The sequence below is a fragment of the Phocoena sinus genome, chromosome 2 (assembly GCF_008692025.1).
Source record: "Phocoena sinus isolate mPhoSin1 chromosome 2, mPhoSin1.pri, whole genome shotgun sequence".
NCBI lineage: Eukaryota > Metazoa > Chordata > Mammalia > Artiodactyla > Phocoenidae > Phocoena > Phocoena sinus.
In genome coordinates this window covers 49,722,885-49,750,124 of record NC_045764.1, presented here as the reverse complement: position 1 = coordinate 49,750,124, position 27,240 = coordinate 49,722,885, and the positions used below count along the sequence as shown (strand labels likewise).

The following is a 27,240-nucleotide window of genomic DNA, read 5'->3' as shown; positions in this document are numbered from 1 at the left end:
GGCATTAGCGTGGTACATTTATTATAATTCATAAACCAATATTGATGAATGTATCAGTTGACTAGGGCTCCCGTAACAGAGCACCACACATTGGGTGGCTTAAACAACAGAAATTAATTTTCCCATGGTTCTGGAGGCTGGAAATCCAAGTTCAAGGTGTAGGCAAGTTTGGTTTCTTCTGACACCTATGTCTTGGCTTGTGATGGCCATCTTCTCGGTGTGTCCTCTCACGGTTTTCCTGTGTGTGTGTGCATTCTTGGTGTCCCTCTGTGTGTCCAAATTTCCTCTTCTTATAAGGACACCAACTGGATTGGATTAGTCCATCTAAAGACCTCATTTTGAGTTCATCACCTCTTAAAGGCCCTGTCTCCAAATACAGACACATTCTGATGTACTGAGGGTTTGGGGAGACACAATTCAGTCCATAAGAATACATTATTATTAACTAAAGTCCATAGTTTACATTAGGGTTCATTCTTTGTGTTGTATGTTTTGTGGGTTTCGACAAGTGTGTAAAGACATGTTCTATCATTGTACCGTCATACAGAGTAGCTTCACTGCCCTAAAAATCCTGTGTTCCACCTATTCATCCCTTGCTCTCCCCTACCCCTTGGCAACCACTAATATTTTTACTGCCTTCGTAGTTTTGCCTTTTCCAGAAGATATAATTGTAACTGTATGCTCTGTAGCCTTTGTGGATTGGCTTCTTTTACTTAGTAATGTGCTGTAAGGTTTCTCTATATCTTTTTATGGCACGATAGCTCATTTCCTTTTAACACTGACTAGTAGTCCATTATCTGGATGTACCACAATTTATTTATCCACTCTCCCATTGAAGCATATATTGGTTGCTTCCAAGTTTTGGTAATTATGAATATAGGCATTACAAACATTTGTGTGCCAGTTTTTGAGTAGACGTAAGTTTTCAACTCCTTCAGGTAAATATAAATGAGCACAATTGCTGGATCCTATGGTAAGAGTAGGTTTAGTTTTGTAAGAAACCACCAAGCTGGGACTTCCCTGGTGGTGCAGTGGTTAAGAATCCATCTGCCAATTCAGGGGACACGAGTTCGATCCCTGGTTGGGGAAGATCCCACATGCTGTGGAGCAGCTAAGCCCATGCACCACAACTACTGAGCCTGCTCTCTAGAGCCCGTGAGCCACAACTTCTTAGCCTGTGTGCCACAACTGCTGAAGCCCGTTCGCCTAGAGCCCATGCTCCACAACAAGAGAAGCCACTGCAATGAGAAGCCCCGTGCACCACAACAAAGAGTAGCCCCCGCTCGCCACAACTAGAGAAAGCTTGCATGCAGCAATGAAGACTCAATGCAGCCAAAAATTAAAAAAAAAAAAAGAAAGAAAGAAAAGAAACCACCAAGCTGTCATCCAGAGTGGCTGTACCGTTTTGCATTCCCACCAACAATGAAAGAGAGTTCCTTTTGCTCCACATCTTCAACAGCACTTTGGTGTTTTCAGTGTTCTGGATTTTGGCCATTCTAATAGGTGTATGGTAGTATCTCACTTTAAAAAAATTTTTGTTTCCCTGATGATATATGATGTGGCACATCTTCTCATGTTACTTGCCATCTGTACAGCTTCTTTGGTGAGGTGTCTATTAAGGTCTTTGGCCCACTTTTTAATCAAGTTGTTTGTTTTTTTTATTGTTGAGTTTTATGAGCTCTTTGTATATTTTGGATAATAGTTCTTTATCAGATATGTCTTTTGAATATATTTTTTCCCCAGTTTGTGGCTTCTTGTTCTCTTGACAGTGTCCTTCACAGAGCAGAAAAATTTGATTTTAATGAAATTCAACTCTCAATTTTTTCTTTCATGGATCATGCCTTTGATGCTGTATGTACAAGTTTATTGCCAAACCCAAGGTCATCTAGATTTTCTCCTATGTTATCTTCTAGTTCTATAGTTTTGCATTGTACATTTGTGTCTGTGATCCATTTTGAGCTACATTTTGTGAAGGGCTTAAGGTCTGTGTCTAGATTCATGGTTTTGCATGTGGATGTCCAACTGTCCCAGCCTCACTTGTTGAAAAGACTGTCCTTCCTCTATTCACTTTGCTTTGCTCCTTTGTCAGAGATCAGTTGACTGTGTTCGTGTGGGTCTCATTCTGGGCTCTGTTCTGTTGCAGCTTCACTCATTAATTTGTTCATTTTTAATTAATTAATTAATTTTTGGCTTATGGATGTCCAATCATTCTACCACAGTTTGTTGAAAAGTCTGTCTTTTCCCCCACTGAGTTACCATGGCATTTTGTAGAAATTCGGAGTGTAAGAGTTTACTTCTGGACTCTCACTTCTGCTCCATTGATCTATATGCCCACTGTTGCACCATTATCACACTGTCTGATTACCTTGATTTTATAAGAAGCTTTGAAATTGGTTAATATAAAACCTCCAACTTTGTTCTTCTTCTTTTTTTTTTTCTGTTTTGTTTATCCTAGAGACTTTGCATTTCACATGAATTTTACTCTCAGCTTGTCAATTTCCACAAAAGAGCCTGCTGGGATTTTGATAGGACTGTTGTTAAACTTACAGGTCAGTTTGGGAAGAATTGGCCACTTAACAGTATTGAGTCATCCAATCCAGCAGTCCCCAACCTTTTTGGCACCAGGGACTGGTTTCGTGGAAGACAGTTTTTCCGTGGTGGGGGATGGTTTGGGGATGATTCAAGCGCATTACATTTTTTGTGCACTTTATTTCTATTAATATTACATTTTAATACATAATGAAATAATTATACAACTCACCATAATGCAGAATCAGTGGGAGCCCTGAGCTTGTTTTCCTGCAACTAGATGGTCCCATCTGGGGGTGATGGGAGACAGTGACACCTGAAGTGTGTTGCTTATGTCCAGTCTATTATGTAAGATGCAGCTTAATTGTCACTTGCCGCTCACTGATAGGGTTTTGATATGATTCTGCGAGCAATTGATTTACTATGATCTCTGTGCAGTCAGACCTCTCTGCTAATGATAACCTGTATTTGCAGCCGCTCCCCAGTGCTAGCATCACTGCCTCAGCTCCACCTCAGATCATCAGGCATTAGATTCTCAAAAGGAGTACACAAGCTAGATCCCTCGCATGCACAGTTCACAGGAGGGTCGTGCTCCTATGAGAATCTAATTGCCGCCACTGATCTGACAGGAGGTGGAACTCCGGCGGTAACATGAGTGATGGGGAGCGGCTGTAAATACAGATGAAGCTTCGCTCGCTCGCCCGCTGCTTACCTCCTGCTGTGTGGCCTGGTTCCTAACAGGCCATGGACCGGTACTGGTCTGTGGCTTGGAGGTTGGGGACCCTGATCCAACCCATGAACATGGAATTTCTCTTCATTTATTTAGATCTTCTTTAATTTCCCTCAACTATGTTTTGTGCTTTTCAGTATTTAAGGCTTATGCTTCTTTTGTTAAATATATTCCTGAGTATTTACTTTTTAATGCTGTTGTGAGTGGAATTGTGTCTTTATTTAACTTTAAACATTCTTAGCTTTGAAGGACTTCACTGTTTAGGGACCATTGTTCTTGTTGTCTATAAAATTGGAAGTTATATAATTGCAACCCAGTTGGTGCTGTTATTTCAGGCACATTTAGGGTAAATTCCAAATTCTTTACAATTACCATCTCAAGTAATTGGGGTTGCTCATTGGTCACAGATTATTTATTTATTCATTCATATTGGGCACAAAACCAACTATTTATTTAGCTCACCATTCTTTTGGTTGGCGATTTTGCTGAGGCTCAGCTGGGTGGTTTTCTGCCCTAGGCTGGGCTGGCCTATGTGTCTGTGGTCACCTGCCCACCTGTTTCTTAATACCAGCTAGATGTTGGCTGGGACCACGAGGGTGCCTGGGCCATGTTTCTCTCCTGGTGGCTGGCTAGCCTGGGTTTGTTCTTGTGGTGAGTGATAGGGATCTGTGAAAGAATGGAGGGGCCCTGGACCCCGAGAGGCCTAGGCTCGGAACTGGTGTGCTCTTGCCAGCTTCATTCTGTTGCTCAAAGTGAGTCACCAGGCCAGCAAGATTGAAGGGGAGAGGAAGTAGACCCCATATCTTGTTGGGAGGACCTTCAAAATCACATGCAAAGGTGTGTGGATATAGGAAAGGGAATAATTGTGGCCATTTTTCAAACAGTTCACTACAGTAGCATGTAGCTCTGCAATTCAGCCTGGCTAATTAGACTCAGAATCATTTTTTTGTTTGTTTGGGAAATTACTCACCTTTGAATCTTTGCAGACACAAATACCACCTCTTCCCATAGGAGCTTACTATGTGACATATTTCTTTTCCTGGATTCCAGTGCATCTAGAGCACAGGCAACTGTGCAGCTGGGAAGTGAGGAAGGTGATATAGTTGGGTGTGTGTGGCATTTCTAGCTAGGGTGACAACAGAGGTGACTGACTGCAAGGGTAGGTTCCTGTTGCAGAAACAGCAACTTTGCTGCTGTTAGTGCTGGTTGCAGTAAAGTTAAATTCAGGGTAGAAAAGTGGGAGAGGTGCCAGCTGTAGCCTCTCTTGCTCTGCAATAGCAGGGTCATTGATGTTCTATGGGAAACAGAACTTAGTCTGTTTGGGTCAGGTGTACTTCGCCATAATTGGCCATGGTGAACTCTGAACAAGTCCATGCCATGGAGATGCGTTGGCTGGGTCTCCCAGCCCACATCACGAAGAACTTTGACGTTGCCCAGATGCTCCTCCTTGGCTCTGGGGACCTCTGAACTGTGCACGGTGAGGGAGGGATGTGAGGAGTCTGGGTGCGCGACGGCCTCGCTCGCTCAGTCACCTGGGTTTGCATTTCATTTCAGGGCAATAGCCTAGAGGCCTTGCTCACAGTAATTGACAATGTGTGGGCTGCCCAGTAAACTGGAGAGCTGGTGGTTTAGGGTGATCTGCTGTTTGGTCTTCAGTGGTTTAGTTTGTGAGGCTGCACTGCTTCCGAATGGTACCAGTGACCTGGCAAGTGGGAGTCCCGCCGGGTCCTGGCAGGCTAGTCCAGCCCAGGGGACAGCACGTGTCTCTTGCTTTCCCCTCAGGCAGCCTGTGTGGTGATGGCACGGGTGTGTGCTACCTGCTGCCTGTCTTAGACACCGTGTTTGTCCGGAGGAGCCATTGCCGCCAGGGCCTGGGCCTGGCCATGCTGAGGGACTTCTGCCAGACGTTCCGAGAGGATGAGGCCCTGGGCATCAGCTGGCCCATCTCCCCTGCCATGTACCAAGGTAATCACTGCATCGGGAGGAGCGCTTGGGTAACGGGGGTGGGTAACTCAGGTGGGTTCCAGATGATTCTGGGGTGGGAGGTCCCTCAGAGCCGCCGGCACCACGACACACCTGTGAGTTGTCTCTTTCCTCTGAGAAATCTCCTGTTGCTTCAGCACTGAGACTTTAAGCCTGATCACAAGGGACAAACCTTTCCCAGTCCCTGAGAAGAATTGGATTTAGAAATAATAAGAACCAAATCAACACAGCGTCAGAGAGAAGCAGAATCCAGGGAACCCACTGTGCTGCTGGTTGTTGCTGGGCCTCAAAGGACCTTTGCTCTTGCACGGGAAGATGCTAGTCATCACTTTGCCTTTCCAACTCGGAGCCCCAGGGGGACCAGGAGCTGAGGGAAGGCAAGCTCCAAATGCACTGAGCCCTGGGCACCTGTGTAGCTCTTACTACAGAAGATGGCTCCCCACATCTGCTCTTGTCCTACCGAGTCCATGTATTAGTCAGGCTTCTCCAGAGAAACAGAACCGGTAGGAGATATATATATATATATATATATATATATATATATATATATATATATAGAGAGAGAGAGAGAGAGAGAGAGAGAGAGAGAGAGAGAGAAGAGATTTATTATAAGAAATTGGCTCAGACAATGTGGAGATTGAGATATCCTAAGATTACAGTCAGCAAGCTGGAAGCTCAGGAGGACTGATGGTGTGGTTCCAGTCCAAATGCTAACAGGCTTGAGACCCAAGAAAAGCCAGTGTTTCAGTTCAAGTCCAAAGATAGGAAAAGACCAATGTCCCAGCTCAGTCAGTCAGGCAGGAGGAGTTCCTCTCACTTGTGGGAGGGTCAGACTTTTTGTTTTGTAGTCAGGCCCTCAACTGATTGGCTGAGGTCCACCTACAATGGGGAGGGCAATCTGCTTTACTCTGTCTAAGGATTCAGATGTGAATCCTGGGACTTCCCTGGTGGCGCAGTGGTTAAGAATCTGCCTGCCAATGCAGGGGACATGGGTTCAACCCCTGGTCTGGGAAGATTCCACATGCTGCAGAGCAGTTAAGCCCGTGTGGCACAACTACTGAGCCTATGCTCTAGAGCCCATGAGCCACAACTACTAAGCCCACGTGCCACAACTACTGAGCCCATGTGCCACAACTGCTGAAGCCTGCACGCCTAGAGCCCATGCTCTGCAAAAAAGAGAAGCCACCACAATGAGAAGCCCGCACACCGCAATGAAGAGTAGCCTCTGCTCGCCACAACTAGAGAAAGCCCTCACACATCAACGAAGACCCAACGCAGCCATAAATAAATAAATAATTAATTAAAAATGTGAATCTCATCCAAAAACACACTCACAGACACACCCAGAATAATGTATGACGAAATGTCTGGATACCCCTGGCCCACTCAAGTTGACATATAACATGAACTACCACAATCCTTCTCCAGGTTCTGGAAAAGAAATCTTAATATGTATTTGCCAGAGGAAATTCAGAAAGCCCTTATGCTAAATGTTTCACTCCAAATCAGCAAGGGTGGGAGATACTGGGGACCATCTCCCAGGATCCACGGTCCCCCATGAAGCACATCCACCCCACACTGGGCCCTGCCTCACTTCTTGTCATACAGATACTTTTGGACCCTTACTATTGAGTTTCCAGTGTCCTTATGGTGTGAGAACAACAGATAGGAGAGAAAAGCTGCGAAAGGCAAGGAAACTTCTGTTGCTCGGAAGTCATAAGAAAACCAGGCGAAAACATATTTTCCTCAAGTGGGTTTGGTCATTTCTTTGTATTTTCAAACTCTCCATCTCTCACGAAACTCTGAAGATCCTGAATTTGTGCAAAGGATACTGGAGGCTTACTGCACTGGTTTGCTCACTTGGAGGTCTTGGAAAGTTCTGGAACTCCGGCACTGGTTCTCTGTCCATGCCCACCTGCTGTCTCTCCCTCCCCTCATTCTCATTTCAGCTCTGAGACTTTGTTTGAGTGTGTTGGCCCCTAGGGCAGCCACCTAGGTCTCCCCTGGGGAGGAGCAGGCTCCAAAGGGCGGGGACCACCCCCAGGCCAGCACTGCAGAGACCCTCGCAGGGGCCTGTATCTCCACCTGGTAGAGAAAGAAGATCTGAAGGTACTGATTCTGAATCACACTTGGGGTCTCAGTGGCCCAGCCAAGGGTGCTGGGGCCTTGAGCTTCTACATCACCCTGATTGTGCCTGGGCTCATGCGTGAGCAGGCAGAGTGTGGACAAAGCAGGACAAAGCAGCAGCTGGAGGCTCAAGGCCGGGCCGGGTGTGGCTGCTCCAGGCTTCACTGACCACCTTTTATCCAGTTCAGTCCTGCCCTTGGAATGGCCCGGAGGGCCTCCCGCCCAGGGCTGCACGCTTTAGCACCCTGTTGAAGCTGCACCTCTCTCCACGGGATGAGGAATCTGCGGGTCCAAGAGGATGTTCTCGCCTGGGTGCAGGCCACTCCTAAACCAGGTCAAGCTACCAGAACCCCAGGATTCCTGTCAGGGGCTGCCAAGGGCCCAAGTGGACTCTATCCTGGATCTGTGCCCCCAAAAGCAGAGGATGCCACCAATTTGCACATCCTTAGGCCCTGGGACAGCTGCTGGTGGGGTGTAGGTGGAGCGTGGGCGTGGTGTCCATATTTGCATGCACAGGCCCCTTGCCATGGGCTGGGAGCTGGGATGGGAGGAGGGGGTGGGCTGCCAGCTGGGGGCCAGCTCTCTTGGCATCGCCACATTCAGGTGCAAAACTCCAAAGAGTCTAAGAATTCTAAATTTGAAACTGGCTTTTCCTGCTGTTAAGAAGTTATATTTGTCAAGACAGGAGAGCAGAACATTCTATCTAGCACTCGGCTAGCTTGGCTTACACCTTTTGAGTACTTAGCACCATGCTCTGTGGGTTTCCATCTGTGCTCTTGCCCTGGGCCTGATGGAGCCCCCAGCACCTGCAATACCAGGAGCAGCTTCCCATTCGGCTGGATTCGGGGCCCTGCCACGTGGAAATGCTCACCCTGTGAACATAAAAGTCTACAACCTTGAGGGGGTTCTGGAGTCAAGGTGTCTGTGGATAAGCTGGAAGGCTCCCTGGGAGAAGAGGGCTGTGGAGGCTCAGAAAGAGGAAGGACAGTGCCTGTGGAGAGGACCGAGTGGGGTGCCATTATGGGCTGAATTGGGTCCCCCCCAAATTCTAACCCCCAAGGGGACTGTATGTGGAGATGGGGTCTATAAGGAGGTAACTTGAGTGTGAGGTTAGATGAGGTCATAAGGGTGGGCCCTGATCCAATAGGACTGGTAAGAGGAGGTCCCAGTAAGAAGAGGAGACTAGGACACAGATGGGTACGGAAGGAAGACAGTGTGAAGACACAGTAAGAAGGTGCCATCTCCAAGCCAAGGAGAGAGGTCTCTGGAGAAGGCAAGCCTGCCAACACCTTGATCTCAGACTTCCAGCCTCCAGAGCTGCGAGACAATAAATGTCTGTTGTTTAAGGCCCTGAGTGTGTGGTGTTTTGTTGTGGCCGCCTGAGCAGGCTTAATGGGACGGATGAAAGTGGGAGGCAGGTGAGGAGGATGGCGGGCGGGGTGGTGGGGGTTGGCGTGGGGCAGCGGCAGAGCAGAGAGCTGGGGGTGGGCCGGGCCAGGCTGCAGGAAGGACGGAAGTGGCCGTGCCTGGGGACGCAGATGAGGGACGGCGTGTGTGCACCAGGGCTGCGTGGGCCTCCCTGACTCCTGTGTGCAACTTCCCCTCAGTCTGTAGGAAGTTCCTGGCGGAGCATCCAGAGGAGCGGGGGCGCCTGTGGGAGGCGGAGCCCCCAGGAGCCTGGGGCCAGCGAGTCAACATCTGGCTGAAGGTTCAGCTTCAACAGGCAAGGCGTCCAGATTGTGAGTCGGGGTGAAAGCATGCCCTTTGGTCTGGTTTTTTCCAGTGTTGGTAACGGAAGCACAGATTCACTGGTGCGGATCGAGTCAGGCTGCGCAGACGTTCTGTTTGTTGCTGTTGCAGGAATAGAGGAGGGAGGGAAACCCGGGCGGTGGCATCCTGGCCTTCCTCCACCTCCCATCCTGAACGAACCATACCTTCCAGACCCTCTTGCTCAAATAGATCGCCCCCACTTTAGCCAAATCAGAGACTCCCTGGAACTAAGGGTTCCCCGTTTTCAGTCGGAAAGGGTCATTGAAACATGCAAGAGGATTAATTGCCTCTGTCTAGCAGAAGGTCCCTGGAAAGCATTGTTTCCCGTAGGCAATGTGTGCATCTGGTAAAAATTCTAAGACACAGGAGGGTTTGCTGGAAGAGCGAGCTCTGTACCTTCTCCTCCGGGGAGGGTTCACGTGGGTGTGAGGCAGCCCTGTTACAGACACACAGGCCGTCTTCAGCGAGTTTGTGGCGGGTTTTTTTTTTTTTTTCGGTAGGCGGGCCTCTCACTGTTGTGGCCTCTCCCGTTGAGGAGCACAGGCTCCGGACGCGCTGGCTCAGTGGCCATGGCTCACGGACCCAGCCGCTCCGCGGCATGTGGGATCTTCCCAGACCGGGGCACGAACCCATGTCCCCTGCATCGGCAGGCGGACTCTCCACCACTGCGCCACCAGGGAAGCCCTGTGGCGGGTTTTTGATGGATGGTGTCTGTTTCCAGGTGGTGGGTCTGAGGGCCGGAGGGGCAAACAGGGTGGCAGACACACATTGTCTTTAGGTCTCCAGGCTGCTTTCTGTCCGCGTTCCCTCCACCTCTCCCAGGTAGGGGAGGACGGCCTCAGCTGCAGCTCGAGGTGCAGCTGGGGGCAGGGCTGCAGGGGAGATGGGGGCGAGGGAGCGTCTCTTTAAATTCACCGGCCACGATGAAAGCATGGCTGAGATCCCTTCAGGGTCGAGTGCCACTTCCGAGGCTGCGGGTAGCTCATTAGGGGATGGATAGGCAGGCTGAGGTGCCAGGCTTTCTCTTCCCATGGTGACTGATTCCCCTGAGGTGGCGACAGGGGAGAGTGCCTGGGAGTTTATTGATGATGATGGTGATAGGTTTTGCTCCTCTGGTGCCTTTCCGCTAGGAGGCTTAATGGATCTTTACAGATATTAATGGGGTGACCGGGCACCTGGGAAGGAGGCTGTGGCAGGGCTGTGACTGTGATCCTAATGAGGCAGTTAAGTGACTTGCCCTGTGGCGTAGAAAGTCGGAAATGATGGGAAGCCAGCCAGGGTCCCAGGCCCTTGGCCGACCAGCCGTGTGGGTTTCTCACTGGGCTTCACAAAGGAGCCTGCAGCCCCCATGCCTCCTGGCCTTTGTGGCTTGGATGTTGCACTTCCTTGGCTGGAAATGGAAAAAAAAAAAAATGGTTTGCCCAAAACAGAATGTGGAAATCATGTGGAAATTGCATGGGCTGGAGGGGGTTTGCAGGGGAGGACGTTTTTGCATAATTGGGGAGATGGCTTCCTCTGAGGAGAATTCCACTGGGGGTTATTTCAAGAGCTGAGAGAGTTGGTGTGGTCTGGTCAGAGGAAATGAGCTAGAATTCAGATGCCAGCCCTGTCACTTTAACTCACTCTGAGATGCACCAACTCTCTCCTTAAAACGGCAAATGAGGGGACTTTCACAGAGAAGGTTCCAGAAGCATGCTTGAGTCCCTTGAAGGAAGAAGGGTCATCATTATAATCAGGGATATAATTAGATTACCGAAACTATAATTTTTTGAAAAATTCTAAGTTGTGGTCTTTTCACTCCCTGTGTAAATCATGGCTAGTTCCCAGTTTCACCCACACCTCCTGTATCCCCCCAGGGCCAGCAGTCAGGATTTTAATTCACTCGTGAAGATTTTCCGCCAACCAGCTTCATTTTGTAACAATTTTGTCAGTCGTCGCTGACACTCAGGTTTTTTCCAGGCCGGCCGGCTAGTGGGGGCCACAGATGCGATCACAGGTTAGCCCAGATGCTCAGCAGTTTCTCTGTTTTCCTCTGTTTCTCTCCTCACGGAAATCAGCAAATGTTAGCCCACTGGGTTTTCCCACCCATCACCAAACAATGCAGATTCTGGAACCTTCTCTTCCTTGGAAATGTCACGAGGCCACTTATTTTAATTTTAATCAGTTATTCTTAGAGTTGCTTTCTTGAATTGTTCTGTTTTTCAAATTCTATCTTTTGTCCCTTTATTTCTGACTATTATTTAGGAGGTTTCCTACAATTTCATGGGCCACAGAAATAGAACTATAAGCCAGAAGCCCGGTGGGGCTTCTAACTAAGGTGTGGACATATTACAACATTCCACAACATTTCAGCAGGAAGTTAACTTCTCCTTTCAAATGTTTTAAAATCTGTTTTTGAAGCAGTGTCATTTGTGGACTGGGGGTTTTAGAGTTTGCACGGTCCTGAGTGTTGATAACATCTGTGGCTTATAAAGGCCCTGAAAATATTTACAGGGTTATTCAGACCTTTTGAGAGAAGGAGTTTGTGGGAAACTTTTTTCTTCCTATACTCAGTTACATATGAAGCCTTTGAAACTTGACCAATAGGATCAGAATTCTGTCCGATGTGACTTCCCCATTAGCTTGCACATGCCTAAGTTTCTTTACTGGGGGTGGGGGGTGGATGAAATTGAATACGTCAACAGTTGATTTTTTTGTTGTTATTGTTAACGGAAAAAGTTGCTGGAGGCAGGAAGTAATTGCACACAGATTTAAAAAGATTTTTTTTTCATTTTTAGGTTATATTTTTGCTTTCTTTCCAGCTGAAGTTTTAATAGATTCAACTGTCATCCATAGAGAAAATACTTTTCTTCTGTTTTGTATTTAATTTTTAAAGCTGGAGGGAATGTACATAAAGAGATGTGAAATATTTGAGCTGAGGAAGTGGGGTCATTTTTCTAAAAGCCTGATGCTTAGCAGACTGCAGCTCTAACTTGTTTCAGCTTGTTCTGGAGAGTCAGGCATTACACAGAGCAGTACCAAGAGCGAGCATATGGGGGTGAGCCAGGCTGGGAAGGGCAGAGAACAGAACCATCACGCTGGATGGGCTTTTTGGTCTAATGCTGCTCTTTGAAAGGTTGTGTGGCTCCCTCTAGTGGCCACTGTTATCTGCTGCAGCATCGGATGGTAAATCATAGGCATCTGCCTTTGACCTACCTGTGTGGCTGCTTCTCAGATTCTCATCCTTGTGAGTCCAAATTATCATTAATTTAAAAAAAAAGTATTGCACCTTCATTGCTTAGGAATAAAGTACAAGGGAAAGTTTGATAGCTATTAACATACTTCCATCCATAACACATAAAACCAAAGTTTCACACATCAGGAAAGGAAGAAAATTGATAATGGATTATCTACTTTATTCTCTCATTCATTCATTCACTCACTCATTCAGTTGATTACTGTTAACAGAGCATTTCTCAGCACTGGGAAGTGTCCAGGTGATCCGGATACAGTAGTCAATGAGGCTGGCTGAGAAGTGTCTGAGCTCATTTATGAGCTTATGGTTTTTGTGAAGGAAAGTACATGGGCAGCTACTACTGTATTATATAAAATCTTACATATCAGAGAAGGCTAAAGAGGGCTGGTATTTTTAGATGCTTATGATTCAATTTTGCCAAACCAAATTTTTCTCATTTATAGAGTCTGGAAATAAACTTTAAACATTTACTTATATAGGTAACAAGTAATATTCTTTATTCGAAAAATGTGTTTCATTTGTATTTTCATGTGTTTCATTTGTATTTTCAGCTCAAATGGAAAAGTGCGTATTTTTTTCCTAAAGGATCTGAACCCCTCACCACACCTCCACGTATGGATTTTGGGGTGTGGGGAGGTGCACAGTAGGATAAGAAAGTCACCCCCTTCCAAGTTGGTACTGATTTGGTAGGAGCGGGGAGAGAGGCTGAATTAACATGTGTGATTATGGTCTCTCTTGTGAGTAAGAATTCCAGTGAGCAAAGAGGGGGGCCGAGGAATAGAATGGGAGATCTGACTGCATTTAATGCCTGAATAGTTGGGAGAATAGATCAAAATTCCAGCTCAGAAATGCTTGAATAGAACCACTCTCCCAATACCTGGAAGGTTTTCCTGTCCTTGGAGGGCATGTAGCAGGTGTCAGGGTGAAGGTCAAAAGGATAGAACTGGGTGGTGGGGTTCCATGCTTTTGGAAGTGTCCCCATTATATTATTAATCTTTTGACTGTCCAGTCCCTTGGGAGTCACCCCATTTGCTCACCCCACTCTCTTGCTTGGGGAGGGCAGCTCACCCAGGAAATTCCAAGGAGGAAGTGACTGCTCTTGGGTGCACTTCTCAAGACAGTGGACCCGGAATATCCCATAATGGAGAAGACAACAAGGTACAGTGACAAATGTGTGTCATTCTAGGACTAGTCATTGTGTCATGCTCATGAAGTTTCCTAAACACCTCTGCTCTGGGCTCCTCTGGGGCAGTAGGCCCTTGATTTATGCTCAGAATCTCCGAGCTGCAGTGGGAGGAGAGGCCATTGCAATTAGACTTTTCACAGTCCTCTTCTCTAAGCTAGACAAGCTCTGACAAAGCCAAAACTAAACAGAGAACACATGGGAATGAGCCGTAATTTTGCATTGTTAAGGAAATACTGAAAAATCTGAATTTCAGATTCTGTGACGGACCAGTATCTTTCAAGCAGAACTAATGTGTGGACAAATTTATCCTTCTTTCCTTCCCCGCCCCTCAAGCCCAGATGCTAGAAAATGGAATAGGGCATTAGGTTATGAGATAGTTCAGAGCAATGGTAGACAGAACCGCGGGTAAGGATGGTTCCTGAATATTCCTTGCTGGCCTGTTGTCGTCAGTAGTTTATAAGATTTTGGAGTGATACGATTCCATGAGTATTTTCCTGAGGCCAAGCCAGACACTTGTCCACACAAGGTGATTGTGCTGACATCCATTTGCTGGCATGGAAGGGCCTTTGCTCTGGAATCCCTAAAGAAGCGATAATGACATTAAACTCCAAAACTTATGAATGCATTTTGTGGGGAATGCTGCTTATATTGGAAAACAGATGGTTCTGGGATAGAAGACTCAGCATTAAAGGCATAAAACATCTCAGAAAGTGCTGGATTATCTTAGAAAAGCTGACTAGTGTCTGACATCAGTTCTAGCCATCTGGCAGAGGAGGGCCTTCCTGTTCCTTGGGTCACAGTGGAAAGATGGGCTGTCAGGCTACTGAACCGAGTGTGTGCTTTGCCTCTGTGCTAATCTCTGACTCTCCTTTTAAACGCTGAAGGCCGTTAGAGGAGGCAGGAGGTGTCCAGTGTGACCTGACGCCTGCGGGCATGTGTCTGGGGAAGTCTGCACTTCCCCACTTTTATAGTAGTGCCTCCTTGCCTTGTTCTCTCTTGGATCTCCCCGGGCCAGGACTTCATGTCCCACCACTAAATATATGTTCCCATCAGTGCTCAGAGCATCTTACGTACAGCACACGGTGTCCCCGCGGCCGGCCTGGTGTGTGAACCTGGCTCGCCTGCTCTGACTCTGAGCTCGCGGTGCAGGGCGCAGCCAGGCCAGTGTTAATTGGGATGCTCTGTTGATTCTTCTCTGGTTTCAGGAGAGGATCAGTGGAGAAGAACTGGAGAAGAATGATCGAGATTGCGCAGCGACAGAAGCAGCTGGGTGGCTTGCGAGAGCATGCTGGCCTGAGCAGGAGGGGAAGGAAGCCAAGAGGACGGCGGTGGATGCTGGGCTGCCCCCAGGGTCGTGGCGGAAGCACATGCGTCCCAGCTCCTAACCCCTAACTCGCAGAGGCTGAGCTGAGTCCACTGAGAGGCTTGCCTAGGCTCCAGGGGACGTGGGTTTGAGAGCTACCTGCCACTCCATGCTCCTGTCGCTGGGAGCTGGCCTCTGTCCTTGCTGTGCTGTCATTTGAGGAGCAAATGACCACACAGACCTTCCTACCTCAGGCTTGATGTGTGGGCTCAGGTGATGGGGAGCCTGAGAAGCCCCTCATTTAATCCGAAGGTGCTGTACAGGGGCAAGTAATCATTTCCCCACGCTCAGATTTCAGAAGCCCATTCATTAAACCTAACGTGGTTCCTCTTGCTCAGGATGAGTTTGTAAAGACTGCCCTGGAACCACATGACTACGCCTCTTTCTTCAGCACAAGGAAGCCCAGGGCTGCCCCGTCCACACTGCAGAAATCCCTCTGGGGTTTGCCCACGACAGCTCTGCTGTAACTGCGAGACCCCAGACACCAGAGGGGTTTCCAAGGAGACACGTTTCTTTCTGGAGAAGCTTCAGCCACGTCGGAAGCTCCCTGAGGTCAGGGCCAGGCTGCCTGGTGCACACCCAGGCCTCTGGCTCACGTCTGGCTGGTGCAGGAGGTGCTCAGAGTGGGCTCCAGGTGGGCCCCAGGATCGTAGCAGCACCTACTTCCCAAGGGAACTGCCGGAGGGGACTTTGGGCTGATGGCCCTTCTATAGTATTGGTGCCTTCAGCAGACAGGCTTGTGCTAATAAAGGTGACTGTAAAGGTGACATCCTGGCCTGCATGTGACAGCAGCCCCCCTTTCTACATACCTACACAGCCCTGCTCCGGCACGTGCCCAGCCGCTGTCAGGGTTCCTGTCCCCCCAGACCTCAGTGAGGACAGGCGAGGCTGGCCGTGGGCCTGTTCACAGGGCAAGGCACAGTCCAGGCAGCTTCACGAGGTCTCAGAGCCTGTCTCCTGAGATCGGGATGGGCTTTCTCCGCAGTCAGCATGGGCTCTCCCAGGGTCAGTAGGATTCTTTCCAGGGAAGGCTGGTCAGGTCTTCTTGGGGCGGGCAAGCCAAGTGCTGCCTTAACTTCTGGGGAATGCAAACCTGATTGTATCACCAAGGACACTCCACCCCCTCTGTGGCTCGACACTGTCTTTGCAGCACCCAGGGCCTGTCACAGAGGGCGCTGCTGACGCCGCACCTGCCTCTGGGCTCGCCCGCCCCATCTTCTGTTGCCTGGCTGCCTGGGCCTCTCCATCCTCAGACACACCAGGGTCTTACTTAGGGTCTGCTGGGGGTCTTTGCCTTCCCCTCCCTCACCACTCCCTCCTGCACGCGTGTGCGCGCACACACACACACACGCACACATACACGTTAGTCAGGCTCATTCCTGCTTACACATCTGGTTTCAGCTCAGGTGTCCCCTCTTTCCCACATGGCCTCTAAGCACTGGTCACTCGCTGGGCCTCCCTGAGCCTCCACCAGGGTCAGCCTGGGGTGGCTGAGTGTCAGCTCCGACCTGGCCCTTGGTAACTGTTGGGGGGTGGATGGTAACATGTCACCTCAGGAGTGAGGGGTGACACCTTCCTTCTGTTCCTCTGCTGCTAGACCCTGGAGAGGTTGGTGGAAAGACAGTTTCAACCTTTTAGGGATTTAGTGAAGTCCATCCTGGAGGCTGGGGGTGGGAAGAAGACGACCAGTGCCGAGCGCTGGCAAGATACTTACTTGCTGCTTCCCTGAGTGGTTAAAGGGTACATGGGGTGGGACCTCTGTTACTTATTTACTCACCCATGTGTCCATCCATCCATCCATCCTCCCACCCATCCATTTCCCTGTCCCTCTCTTGCTCTCTCCCTCCATCTCGCCGTTCATCTTCCCACCCACGCATTTACCCATTTGTTCACATCCATCCATCCATCCATCCATCCATCCATCCATCTATCCATCCTGCTGTACAATAGACATTCAGTGTGCTTGCTCAGGGCCAAGCCCTGTGCTGGGCACAGGGGACATACAGATAAGTGAAGCATGGTCCCTGGACTCAAGGAAACTGTTTTCTGGAAGGGTCCCTCCTGGAATCTTCCAATACGCTTGTCTCTCTTACATTCGTTAGAAAGAGGGGTGAGTCCAACTGAATAGAAAGTTTAGAGTTCCGTACGGAGATGTAAAGTCCCCCAGTGCATGTAGGCTCTCTGGGAAGGAGGCACAGTGGTCTCAAGTCTGTAATGGAGGGGCTGCTGTGTGTGACGTCAGACGTAACCTTTCACACGTGGTGTAGATGTGAGCTGTGAACATTTCACTGTTTGAGACAAATCACTGGTACTTTCTGTTTATGAGGAAATGAACTGATCAAAGTGGCTCAGGGGTTTGATGAAGTTACTATCAATAAGAGAATCCTCCCAAGGAAGAAAAACTGATGTGTTGATGTAATTCATTTAAAGATGTACGAACAGGGCTTCCCTGGTGGCGCAGTGATTGAGAGTCCGCCTGCCGATGCAGGGGACACGGGTTCGTGCCCCAGTTCGGGAAGATCCCACGCGCCGCGGAGCGGCTGGGTCCGTGAGCCATGGCCGCTGAGCCTGTGCGTCCGGAGCCTGTGCTCCACAACGGGAGAGGCCACAACATTGAGAGGCGTGCGTACCGCAAAAAAAAAAAAAAAAAGATGAACGAACAAACCACGTGGCCTTAGAGAGAAATGTGGAGCTCAGAGCAGCCGCTTCCTGGCAGCACACAGCCCTGTCGGTGTGGGGCTCTGTGCAGGGTTCCCTCCAAGTGGCAGGGGTGCATGAGGACTGTCAGAGAGGCTGTGTGCATGGTGAGTTTTATTTTTATTTAAAAAAATTTTTTTTATTGGAGTATAATTGCTTTACAATGTTGTTTTTGTTTCTGCTATACAATGAAGTGAATCAGCTATATGTATACCTATATCCTCTCCTTCTTGGACCTTGGATCTCCCCTCCCTCCCCCATCCCACCCATCTAGGTTGTCACAGAGCACCAAGCTGAGCTTCCTGTGCTTTAGAGCATGTTCTCGCTAGCTATCAGTTTTACACATGGTAGTGTATATATGTCAATCCTAATCTCCCAATTTGTCCCACCCTCCCCTTCCCACCCTGTGTCCACACGTCCGTCCTCTACGTCTGTGTCTCATTTCTACCCTGCAAATAGGTTCATCTGTACCGTTTTTCTAGATTCCACATATATGCGTTAATATACAATATTTGTTTTTCTGTTTCTGGCTTACTTTGCTCTGTATGACAGACTCTAGGTCCATCACATCTCTACAAATGACCCAATTTCGTTCCTTTTTATGGCTAAGTAATATTCCATTGTATATATGTACCACATCTTCTTTATCCATTCATATGTTGATGGACACTTAGGTTGTTTCCATGTCCTGACTATTGTAAATAGTGCTACAATGAACATTGGGGTACATATGTCCTTTTGAAATTTGAATTATGGTTTTCTCAGGGTATATGCCCAGTAGTGGATTGCTGGGTCATATGATAGTTCTATTTTAGTTTTTTAAGGAACCTCCATACTGTTCTCCATAGTGGCTGTATCAATTTACATTCCCACCAACAATGCAAGAGGGTTCCCTTTTCTCCACACCCTCTCTAGCATTTACTGTTTGTAGTTTTTTTTTTTTTTTTTTTTTTTTTGCGGTACGCAAGCCTCTCACTGTTGTGGCCTCTCCTGTTGTGGAGCACAGGCTCCGGATGCGCAGGCTCAGCGGCCATGGCTCATGGACCCAGCTGCTCTGCGGCATGTGGGATCTCCCGGACCGGGGCACAAACCCGTGTCCCCTGCATCGGCAGGCGGACTCTCAACCACTGCGCCACCAGGGAAGCCCTGTAGATTTTTTGATGATGGCCATTCTGACTGGTGTGAGGTGATATTGTAGTTTTGATTTGCATTTCTTTAATAATTAGTGATGTTGAGCATCTTTTCATGTGCCTCTTGGCCATCTGTATGTCTTCTTTGGTGACATGTCTATTTAGGTCTTCTGCCCATCTTTTAATTGGGTTGTTTGATTTTTTGATATCGAGCTCCATGAACTGTTTGTATATTTTGGAGATTAATCCTTTGTCAGTTGCTTCATTTGCAAATATTTTCTCCTATTCTGAGGATTGTCTTTTTGTCTTGTTTATGGTTTCCTTTGCTGTGCAAAAGCTTTTAAGTTTAATTAGGTCCCATTTGTTTATTTTTGTCTTTATTTCCATTACTCTAGGATGTGGGTCAAAAAGATCTTGCTGTGGTTTATGTCAAAGAGTGTTTTTCCTATGTTTTCCTCTAAGAGTTTTATAGTGTCCAGTCTTACATTTAGGTCTTTAATCCATTTTGAGTTTATTTTTGTGTACAGTGTTAGGTAGTGCTCTAATTTTATTCTTTTATATATAGCTGTCCAGTTTTCCCAGCACCACTTATTGAAGAGGCTGTCTTTTCTCCATTGTATGTTCTTGCCTCCTTTGTCATAAATTAGATGACCATATGTGCGTGGGTTTATCTCTGGGCTTTCTGTCCTGTACCATTGATCTATATTTCTGTTTTTGTGCCAGTACCATACAGTCTTGATTACTGTAGCTTTGTAGTATAGGGAGTCTGATTCCTCCAGCTCTGTGTTTCTTTCTCAAGATTGCTTTGGCTATTTGGGGTCTTCTTTGTTTCCATACAAATTGTAAAATTTTTTGTTCTAATTCTATGAAGAATTCCATTGGTAATTTGATAGGGATTGCATTGAATCTGTAGATTGCTTTGGGTAGTATTTTCATTTTCACAATATTGATATTTTCAATCCAAGAACATGGTATATTTCTCCATCTGTTTATGTCATCTTTGATTTCTTTCATCAGTGTTTTATAGTTTTCTGAGTACAGATCTTTTGCCTCCTTAGGTGGGTTTATTCCTAAGTATTTTATTCTTTTTGTTGTGATGGTAAATGGGATTATTTCCTTAATTTCTCTTTCTGATTTTTCGTTGTTAATGTATAGGAATGCAAGAGATTTCTGTGCATTAATTTTGTATCCTGCAAACTTACCAAATTCATTGATTAGTTCTAGTAGTTTTCTGGTGGCATCCTTAGGTTCTCAAGGAACCAACTTTTAGTTTTGTTGATCTTTGCTATTGTTTTCTTGTTTTCTATTTCATTTATTTCTGCTCTGATCTTTATGATTTCTTTCCTTCTACTGACTTTGGGTTTTCTTTGTTCTTCTTTCTTTAGTTGCTTTAGGTGTAAGATTTGATTGTTTATTTGAGATTTTTCTTGTTCTTGAGGTGAGATTGAATTGCTATAAAATTCCCTCTTAGAACTGCTTTTGTTGCATCCCATAGGTTTTGGGTTGATTTGTTTCTATGTATTTTTTAATTTCCTCTTTGATTTCCTCAGTGATCTCTTGATTATTTAGTAGCGCACTGTTTAGCTTCCATGTATTTGTGTTTTTTACAGTTTTTTTGTCCTGTAATTGATTTCTAATCTTACAGTGTTGTGGTCAGAAAAGATGCTTGATACAATTTCAATTTTCTTAAATTTTCTGAGGCTTGATTTGTGACCCAAGATGTTATCTATCCTGGAGAATGTTCCGTGTGCACTTGAGAAGAAAGTGTATTCTGCCACTTTTGGGTGGAATGTCCTATAAATATCAATTAAATCTATCTGATCTGTTGTGTCATTTAAAGCTTGTGTTTCTTTATTTATTTTCTGTTTGGATGATCTGTCCATTCGTGTAATTGGGGTGTTAAAGTCCCTTACTATTGTATTACTGTTGATTTCCCCTTTTATGGTTGTTAGCATTTGCCTTATGTATTAAGCTGCTCCTATGTTGGGCACATAAATATTTATAATTGTTATATCTTCTTCTTGGATTGATCCCTGATTATTATGTAGTGTCCTTCCTTATCTCTTGTAACAGTCTTTCTTTTAAATAAAGTCTATTTTATCTGATACGAGTATTGCTACTCCAGCTTTCTTTTGATTTCCATTTGCATGGAATATCTTTTTCCATCCCCTCACTTTCAGCCCCTATGTCTGAAGCGGGTTTCTTGTAGACAGCATATGTATGGGTCTTGTTTTTGTATCCATTGAGCCTGTCCGTGTCTTTTTGTTGGAGCATTTAATCCATTTACATTCAAGGTGATTATCGATATGTTCCTATTACCATTTTCTCAATTGTTTTGGGTTTGTTTTTGTGGGTCTTTTCCTTCTCTTGTGTTTCCTGCTTAGAGAAGTTCCTTTAGCATTTGTTGTAAAGCTGGTTTGGTGGTGCTGAATTCTCTTAGCTTTTGCTTGTCTGTAAAGCTTTTGCTTTTATGTCAAATATGAATGAGATCCTTGCTGGGTAGAGTAATCTTGGTTGTAGGTTTTTCTTTTTCATCACTTTAAGTATATCCTGCCGTTCCCTTCTGGCCTGCAGAGTTTCTGCTGAAAAATCAGCTGATAACCTTATGGGAATTCCCTTGTATGTTATTTTTTGCTTTTCCTTTGCTGCTTTTAATGTTTTTTCTTTGAATATAATGTTAGTTTGATTAATATGTGTCTTGGTGTGTTTATCCTAGGGCTTATCCTGCCTGGGACTCTCTGTGCTTCCTGGACTTTGGTGGCTGTTTCTTTTCCCATGTTAGGGAAGTTTTCTACTATAATCTCTTTGAATATTTTCTCAGACACTTTTTTTTCTATTCTTCTTCTGGACCCCTATAATTCGAATGTTGGTGTGTTTAGTGTTGTCCCAGTGGTTTCTGTGATTGTCTTCAATTCTTTTCACTCTTTTTTCTTTACTCTGCTCCTTGGCAGTTATTTCCACCATTCTGTCTTCCGGCTCACTTATTCGTTCTTTTGACTCAGTTATTCTGTTATTGATTCCTTCTAGTATATTTTTCATTTCAGTTATTGTGTTGTTCATCTCTGTTTGTTCTTTAGTTCTTCTAGATCTTTGTTAAACATTTCTTGTATTTTCTCAATCTGTGCCTCCATTCTATTTCTGAGATTCTGGATCATCTTTACTATCATTACTCTGTATTGTTTTTCAGGTAGGTTGCCTATTTCCTCTTCTATTATTTGGTCTTGTAGGTTTTTACCTTGCTTCTTCATCTGTAACATATTTTTTTGTCATCTCATTTTTTTTTTTTTTTTTTGGGTGGGATTGTGTTCCTATCTTACTGGTTGTTTGGCCTGAGGCTTCCAGCACTGGAGTTTGTAGGCTGTTGGGTAGAGCTGGGTCTTGGTGCCGAGATGAGGACCTCCAGGAGACCTCACTGTGATGAATATTCCATGGGATCTGTGGTTCTCTTTTAGTCCAGTGGTTTGGTTTGGACTCAGAGCTCCCGCTGCTGGAGCTCAGGCCCGACCCCCATCTTGTGAACCAAGATCCTGCAAGCCACATAGGGTGGCCAAAAAAAAAAACAGAACAATAACAGAGTAAAAAATAAAATAAGATTAGAAGACTAACAGTTATGTTAGAAAAAATAAATATAGATGAAACAACAACCAGAAGGTAAAACAGAACCACAATAGCAAAAAAGAGGAAAAAAAAAAAAGCTGGAAAAGGCCTTGGCTGTGGGGGGCAGGGCTTTGGTGGTGGGCAAGGTCTAAGCTTAGGACCCACATGCAGGAAAATGCCCTGGGGGTGGGGGTGAGGGGCGGGGCTTAGGCTCAGCACAGCCAGTGGGGCCCACAAGTGCCTCTGGCCTCAGAGGGCTGAGGATCAGGTCCTGGACCCCAGCTGGCTCCCTAGGCCTGAGTGGCCAGGGGAAATGCTAGGCTCATTCCCCCCTGATCCTCCAATCCCAGAAGGCTCCTCTCCATCTGCCTCTCCTCTTCCTCCCCACCCCCCACGCCCCTAGGACCAATGGGGCTGGAGGGGGCCCTGGAAGGCAGAGGACCTGGCCTGGGACCCCAGCAAGCTTCCCGGGGCCTGAGTGGGCGGGGGAAACTAGTTGCATCTCCCTTGATCCTCTGATCCTGGAGGGGCCCTCCCCGGTCACCGCTTCTCTTCTCCCCGCACACCTCCACAACCCTAGGACCCACACGGCTGTAGGGTGCCTTGGAGGGCGGAGGACCTGGCCTGGGAGCCCAGCAGGCTTCCCAGGGCCTGAGTGGGTGGGGGAAACAGCAGCTGCACTTTCCCTGATCCTCTGGTCCTGGTGGGTACCCCCACCTCATCTGCCTCTCTTCCTCTTCCCCCTCCTCTGTCCCTCCTATGCCTCTAGGACCCATGCTGCCAGAGGGGGTCTCGGAGGGTGGAGGACCAGGCCCGGGGACCCTGCAGGCTTCTCGGGGCCCGAGTGGGCAGGAGAAACGCTAGCCACACTCCCCCCTGATCCTCTGAGCCTCCGAGGGTCCCTCCAGGTGTGGTAACCCCTCTTTTCTCTCAGCCACCCCTCAGGGGTGCCGGTCCTGTCTGATCTCCACTTCTCCTCCCCCCTCACTCCCCCCACATCCTACCTGGTCACTCAGGGGTTCCTCCTTTTTCCTTGGGCATCGGAGTCCCCACCTGGTAGATGCCCTAGTTGTGGGGAGACATGAACTCTGCGTCCTCCCACTCCGCCATCTTGACTCTGCTTCTCTGGTGTGTTGTTTTATTAAATCACCGTTTTAAAATTTATTATTCTGTTCCTCCATGTTCTTGCCTGTTATTATATAACAGCTCTGTTGTGATATAATTTACAATCCATCAAGTTTATTTTAAAGTATATACTGTTGTGGTTTCTAGTATGTTTACAGAGTTGTGCAACCACTACCACAGTCAGTACCTCAAAAAGAAACCCTGTACCCGTTAGCAGTCTCTCCCTTTCCACCTACCACCCGGCCCTAGGCAACCACAAATTCTAGTTTCTCTCTCTAGAGTTGCCTGTTGTGGACATGTCATACAAGTGGGATCATACAATGTGTGGTCATTTGCATCTTTTTTTCATTTAGTATAATGTTTTTAAGGTTCATCCATGTTGTAGCATGTATCAGAATAACTGAAGAATATTCCACTGTATGGATATACCACTTTTTAAAAATCCATTTCTTCATTGATGGACTTTTGGGTTGATGTCAGTTTTTCACAACCATCAATAATACTGCTATGAACATTGTGTTTTTATGTGGACATATGTCTTCAATTCTCTTGGGTCTATACCCAAGTGTGGAATTTCAGGTCATATGGTAACTCTATTTTTAACATTTTGAGGAGCTGCCAAATTATTTTTCAAAGTGATACACCATTTTACATTTCCTCCAGCAATAGGGGAGTGTTCCAGTTTCTCCCCATCCCAGCCAGCACTCTTTGCTTTTTATCTTTGTGATTATGGCCCCATCCTAATGCCTGAGAACTAGTATCTTGTGATGATTTTCACGTGCATTTCCTTGATGACTAGTGACGTGGAGCAACTTTCCATGTGCTTGTCAGCCCTTTTTATGTCTTCTTTGGAGGAACGTTTATTCAGTTCCTTTGCCCATTTCTTAATTGGATTGTCTTTTTATTTTTGAGTTGTAATAGTTCTTTATATATTCTGGATACAAGTCTCTTATCACATACATCATTTGCAAATATTGATATTTTCTCCCATTCCATGGGTTGTCTTTTCACTTTCTTGGTGATGTAATTTGAAGTGCAACATTTTGATGAAGTCCAGTTTATCTGCTTTTCCTTTGGTGGCTTTCTGTGTTGCAGTAGTAATAGTTGTGTTTTATAAATGCATGTCCTTTTATTCCCATCTAAAGGGAGTTAACGGTGAGGAAGTTATTTGACTCTACAATGAATATATATAGAAAAATTCACAGGGAAGTCATTACTTGGAAGAAAGCTATGCCCAGATCCTGGGCCCATGCCCTGTGGGCTGCTCTACCCCAAACTTAGCATAAGATCCAGAAATCCCACTCTTGGGTATATATGCAAGAGAACTGAAGGCATATGTCCACATAAAAACTTGTACACGTATGTTCATAGCAGCATTGTTGATAATAACCAAAAACTGAAATCAACTAAAAAATCCATCAATTGGCAGTGGGTATGATATAGACAAAATGTGGTATATCCATACAATGGAATATTCTTCAGCTATAAAAAGGAATGAAGTGCTAATACATGCTACAACATGGATGAACCTTAAAATCCTGCTCGGTAAAAAAAACCAGATGCAAGGTGGGCAGAGGACGTTGGGGACCCAGGGTCATGCAGAAGCTTGCCTTAGGGCTTCACTGTCTGGCAGCGGTGGTGACACTCATTGCTATGCACTGGACCTCAGACAGATTTTCCCTCAGAGTTTTAGGCTGCCTCAGCATCGGGTATTTTTGAGAAGATTCAGACCTGGATGGGAACCTTAGAACTTGATTTTCCTCGTAATCCATATCTTGAGCCCTCCTTCTGGCTGGTGGCAGAAAACGGTGATCTTAGATTTGCAGAGAGCGTGGGCAGTTTTCCCAGGGAGATACCCACGGCGGCCACACGATGGCAGCCTTGCACAAACCAAAGCCCGCTCAGCCCAGGCGGCAGGCAGCCCTTGGTGTGTGTCTCCAGGCAGTGGACCCAGCCTGCCTCCTGTAGAATCCGCGGACGCCCAGCCTGGGTGGGCATCTTTAAACGCAGCTGGAAACTCGGTGCTTTACAAGGGAAAGAAACAGCCGTGCAGACTGCTCATGCCTGCCTCTGTTGATCTGTTTCAGTATGGAACTAGTTCCCCCCCGCACACACCCCGCTCCGCCTGTCTGGCATTTCAGTGTGCAACAAGACGGATAATAAGTTAGACCTATTCTTGAGAGAGCTCAAATCTCTATTCCTTACTTTCTTTTAAGGAAAAAATGTTTATCTTTCATTGTGAGTCCAGGAGTGCAGACAGATTTCAAAGTTTCCTAGTTTCTTCACTCACCCGGTAGGCTTGCCAGCAAAAAAATAGGACCTGGAGCTGCCAACCCACTAAAATTCACCCTACCTCCCTCCGCCACAGGTTGAAAGAGGAGGCTGTGAGGCTCGCCTGCTCCCCGGGTAGCTCACAGGGTGAGCGTTTGGGCGATGCTGCGGTTACAGGGAGAGAATGAAAAATGTTGGGTGGGGCTTCCCTGGTAGCGCAATGGTTGAGAGTCCGCCTGCCGATGCAGGGGACACGGGTTCGTGCCCCGGTCCAGGAAGATCCCACATGCCACGGAGCGGCTGGGCCCGTGAGCCATGGCCGTTGAGCGTGCGCGTCCGGAGCCTGTGCTGCGCAACGGGAGAGACCACAACAGTGAGAGGCCCATATACTGCAAAAAAAAGAAAAAAAAAAAAACGTTGGGTGAACACTGAACCATCTGTGGAGGCCTGGTGTGCTCCCGGCAAAGGGAATTGTTCCCTCTCGGCTTCCATGCACCCACATGTGGGATTCACACTGTTCCCATCCGCACTGGGGTGCAGAGAAACAGGGAGATCATTCCATTAAGCTCTCTTTAAAAAAAAAACAGCTTACTGAGATATAATTGATATACAGTAGACTTCACATACTTACTGTATATAACTTGGTGAGTTTGGACATATGCACACACCCGTGAAGCCGTCACCACCATATCAAGGTAATGGACATGTCCATCACCTCCAAACATTTCCTGTGTCCCTTTTTTTGGGGGGGGGTGTAAGAAGATTTAACAGGAGATCTGCCCTCTTCATCAATTTTTAAGTGCATAATACACTAGTCATGACTGCAGACGCTGCTGCACGTTAGCTCTCTGGAATGTGTTCATCTTATGTAACTGAAACTTTATATCAATTGAACAACAGCTCCTGCATCCCCCACTCCCCTGGCCCCTGGTAACCACCATTCAATTTTCTACTTCTATGAGTTTGACTATTTTAGGTACCTCATGTAAGTGGAATCATGCAGTATTTTTCATTCTGTGTCCAGCTTATTTCACTCAGCGTAATGTTCTCCAGTTTCATCCGTGTTGTCACCAATGGCAGGATTTCCTTCTTTTTCAAGGCTGAAGAATATTCCATTGCATGGAGAGACCTGCAAGATGGCAGAGGAGTAAGACGTGGAGATCCCCTTCCTCCCCACAAATACCTCAGAAATACATCGATATGTGGAACAACTCCTACAGAACACCTACTGAACGCTGGCAGAAGACCTCAGACTTCCCAAAAGGCAAGAAACTCCCCACGTACCTGGGTAGGGCCAAAGAAAAGACAGAGATAAAAGGATTAGAACGGGACCTGCACCAGCGGGAGGGAGTTGTGAAGGAGGAAAGGTTTCCACACACTAGGATGCCCCTTTGCCTTCGGAGATGGTCAGGAGGATGGTGGGGTGGAGGAAAGCTTCGGAGCCATGGAGGAGAGTACAGCAACAGGGGTGCGGAGGGCAAAGCAGAGATTCCTGCA

The 27,240-nt window shown here is 46.8% G+C and overlaps 1 protein-coding gene across 3 annotated transcripts in view; it reads left to right on the top strand.

The window, feature by feature from the left end:
• The window catches only part of FAM169B (family with sequence similarity 169 member B), a 97,121-nt gene extending 70,230 nt beyond the window's left edge, over positions 1 to 26,891 (top strand). Inside the window, exons 6-8 of one of the 3 annotated variants that reach the window (XM_032622539.1) lie at positions 5,042 to 5,224; positions 8,977 to 9,108; positions 26,843 to 26,891. In XM_032622539.1, the coding sequence (XP_032478430.1) occupies positions 5,042 to 5,224; positions 8,977 to 9,108; positions 26,843 to 26,847 (320 nt within the window). In that variant the 3' untranslated portion in view covers positions 26,848 to 26,891. Of the gene's footprint in view, positions 1 to 5,041; positions 5,225 to 8,976; positions 10,553 to 14,765; positions 16,823 to 26,842 lie in introns of those variants that run through there. The other 2 variants (XM_032622540.1, XM_032622538.1) reach the window with 2 other exon arrangements.
• Positions 26,892 to 27,240: the final 349 nt, after the last annotated feature.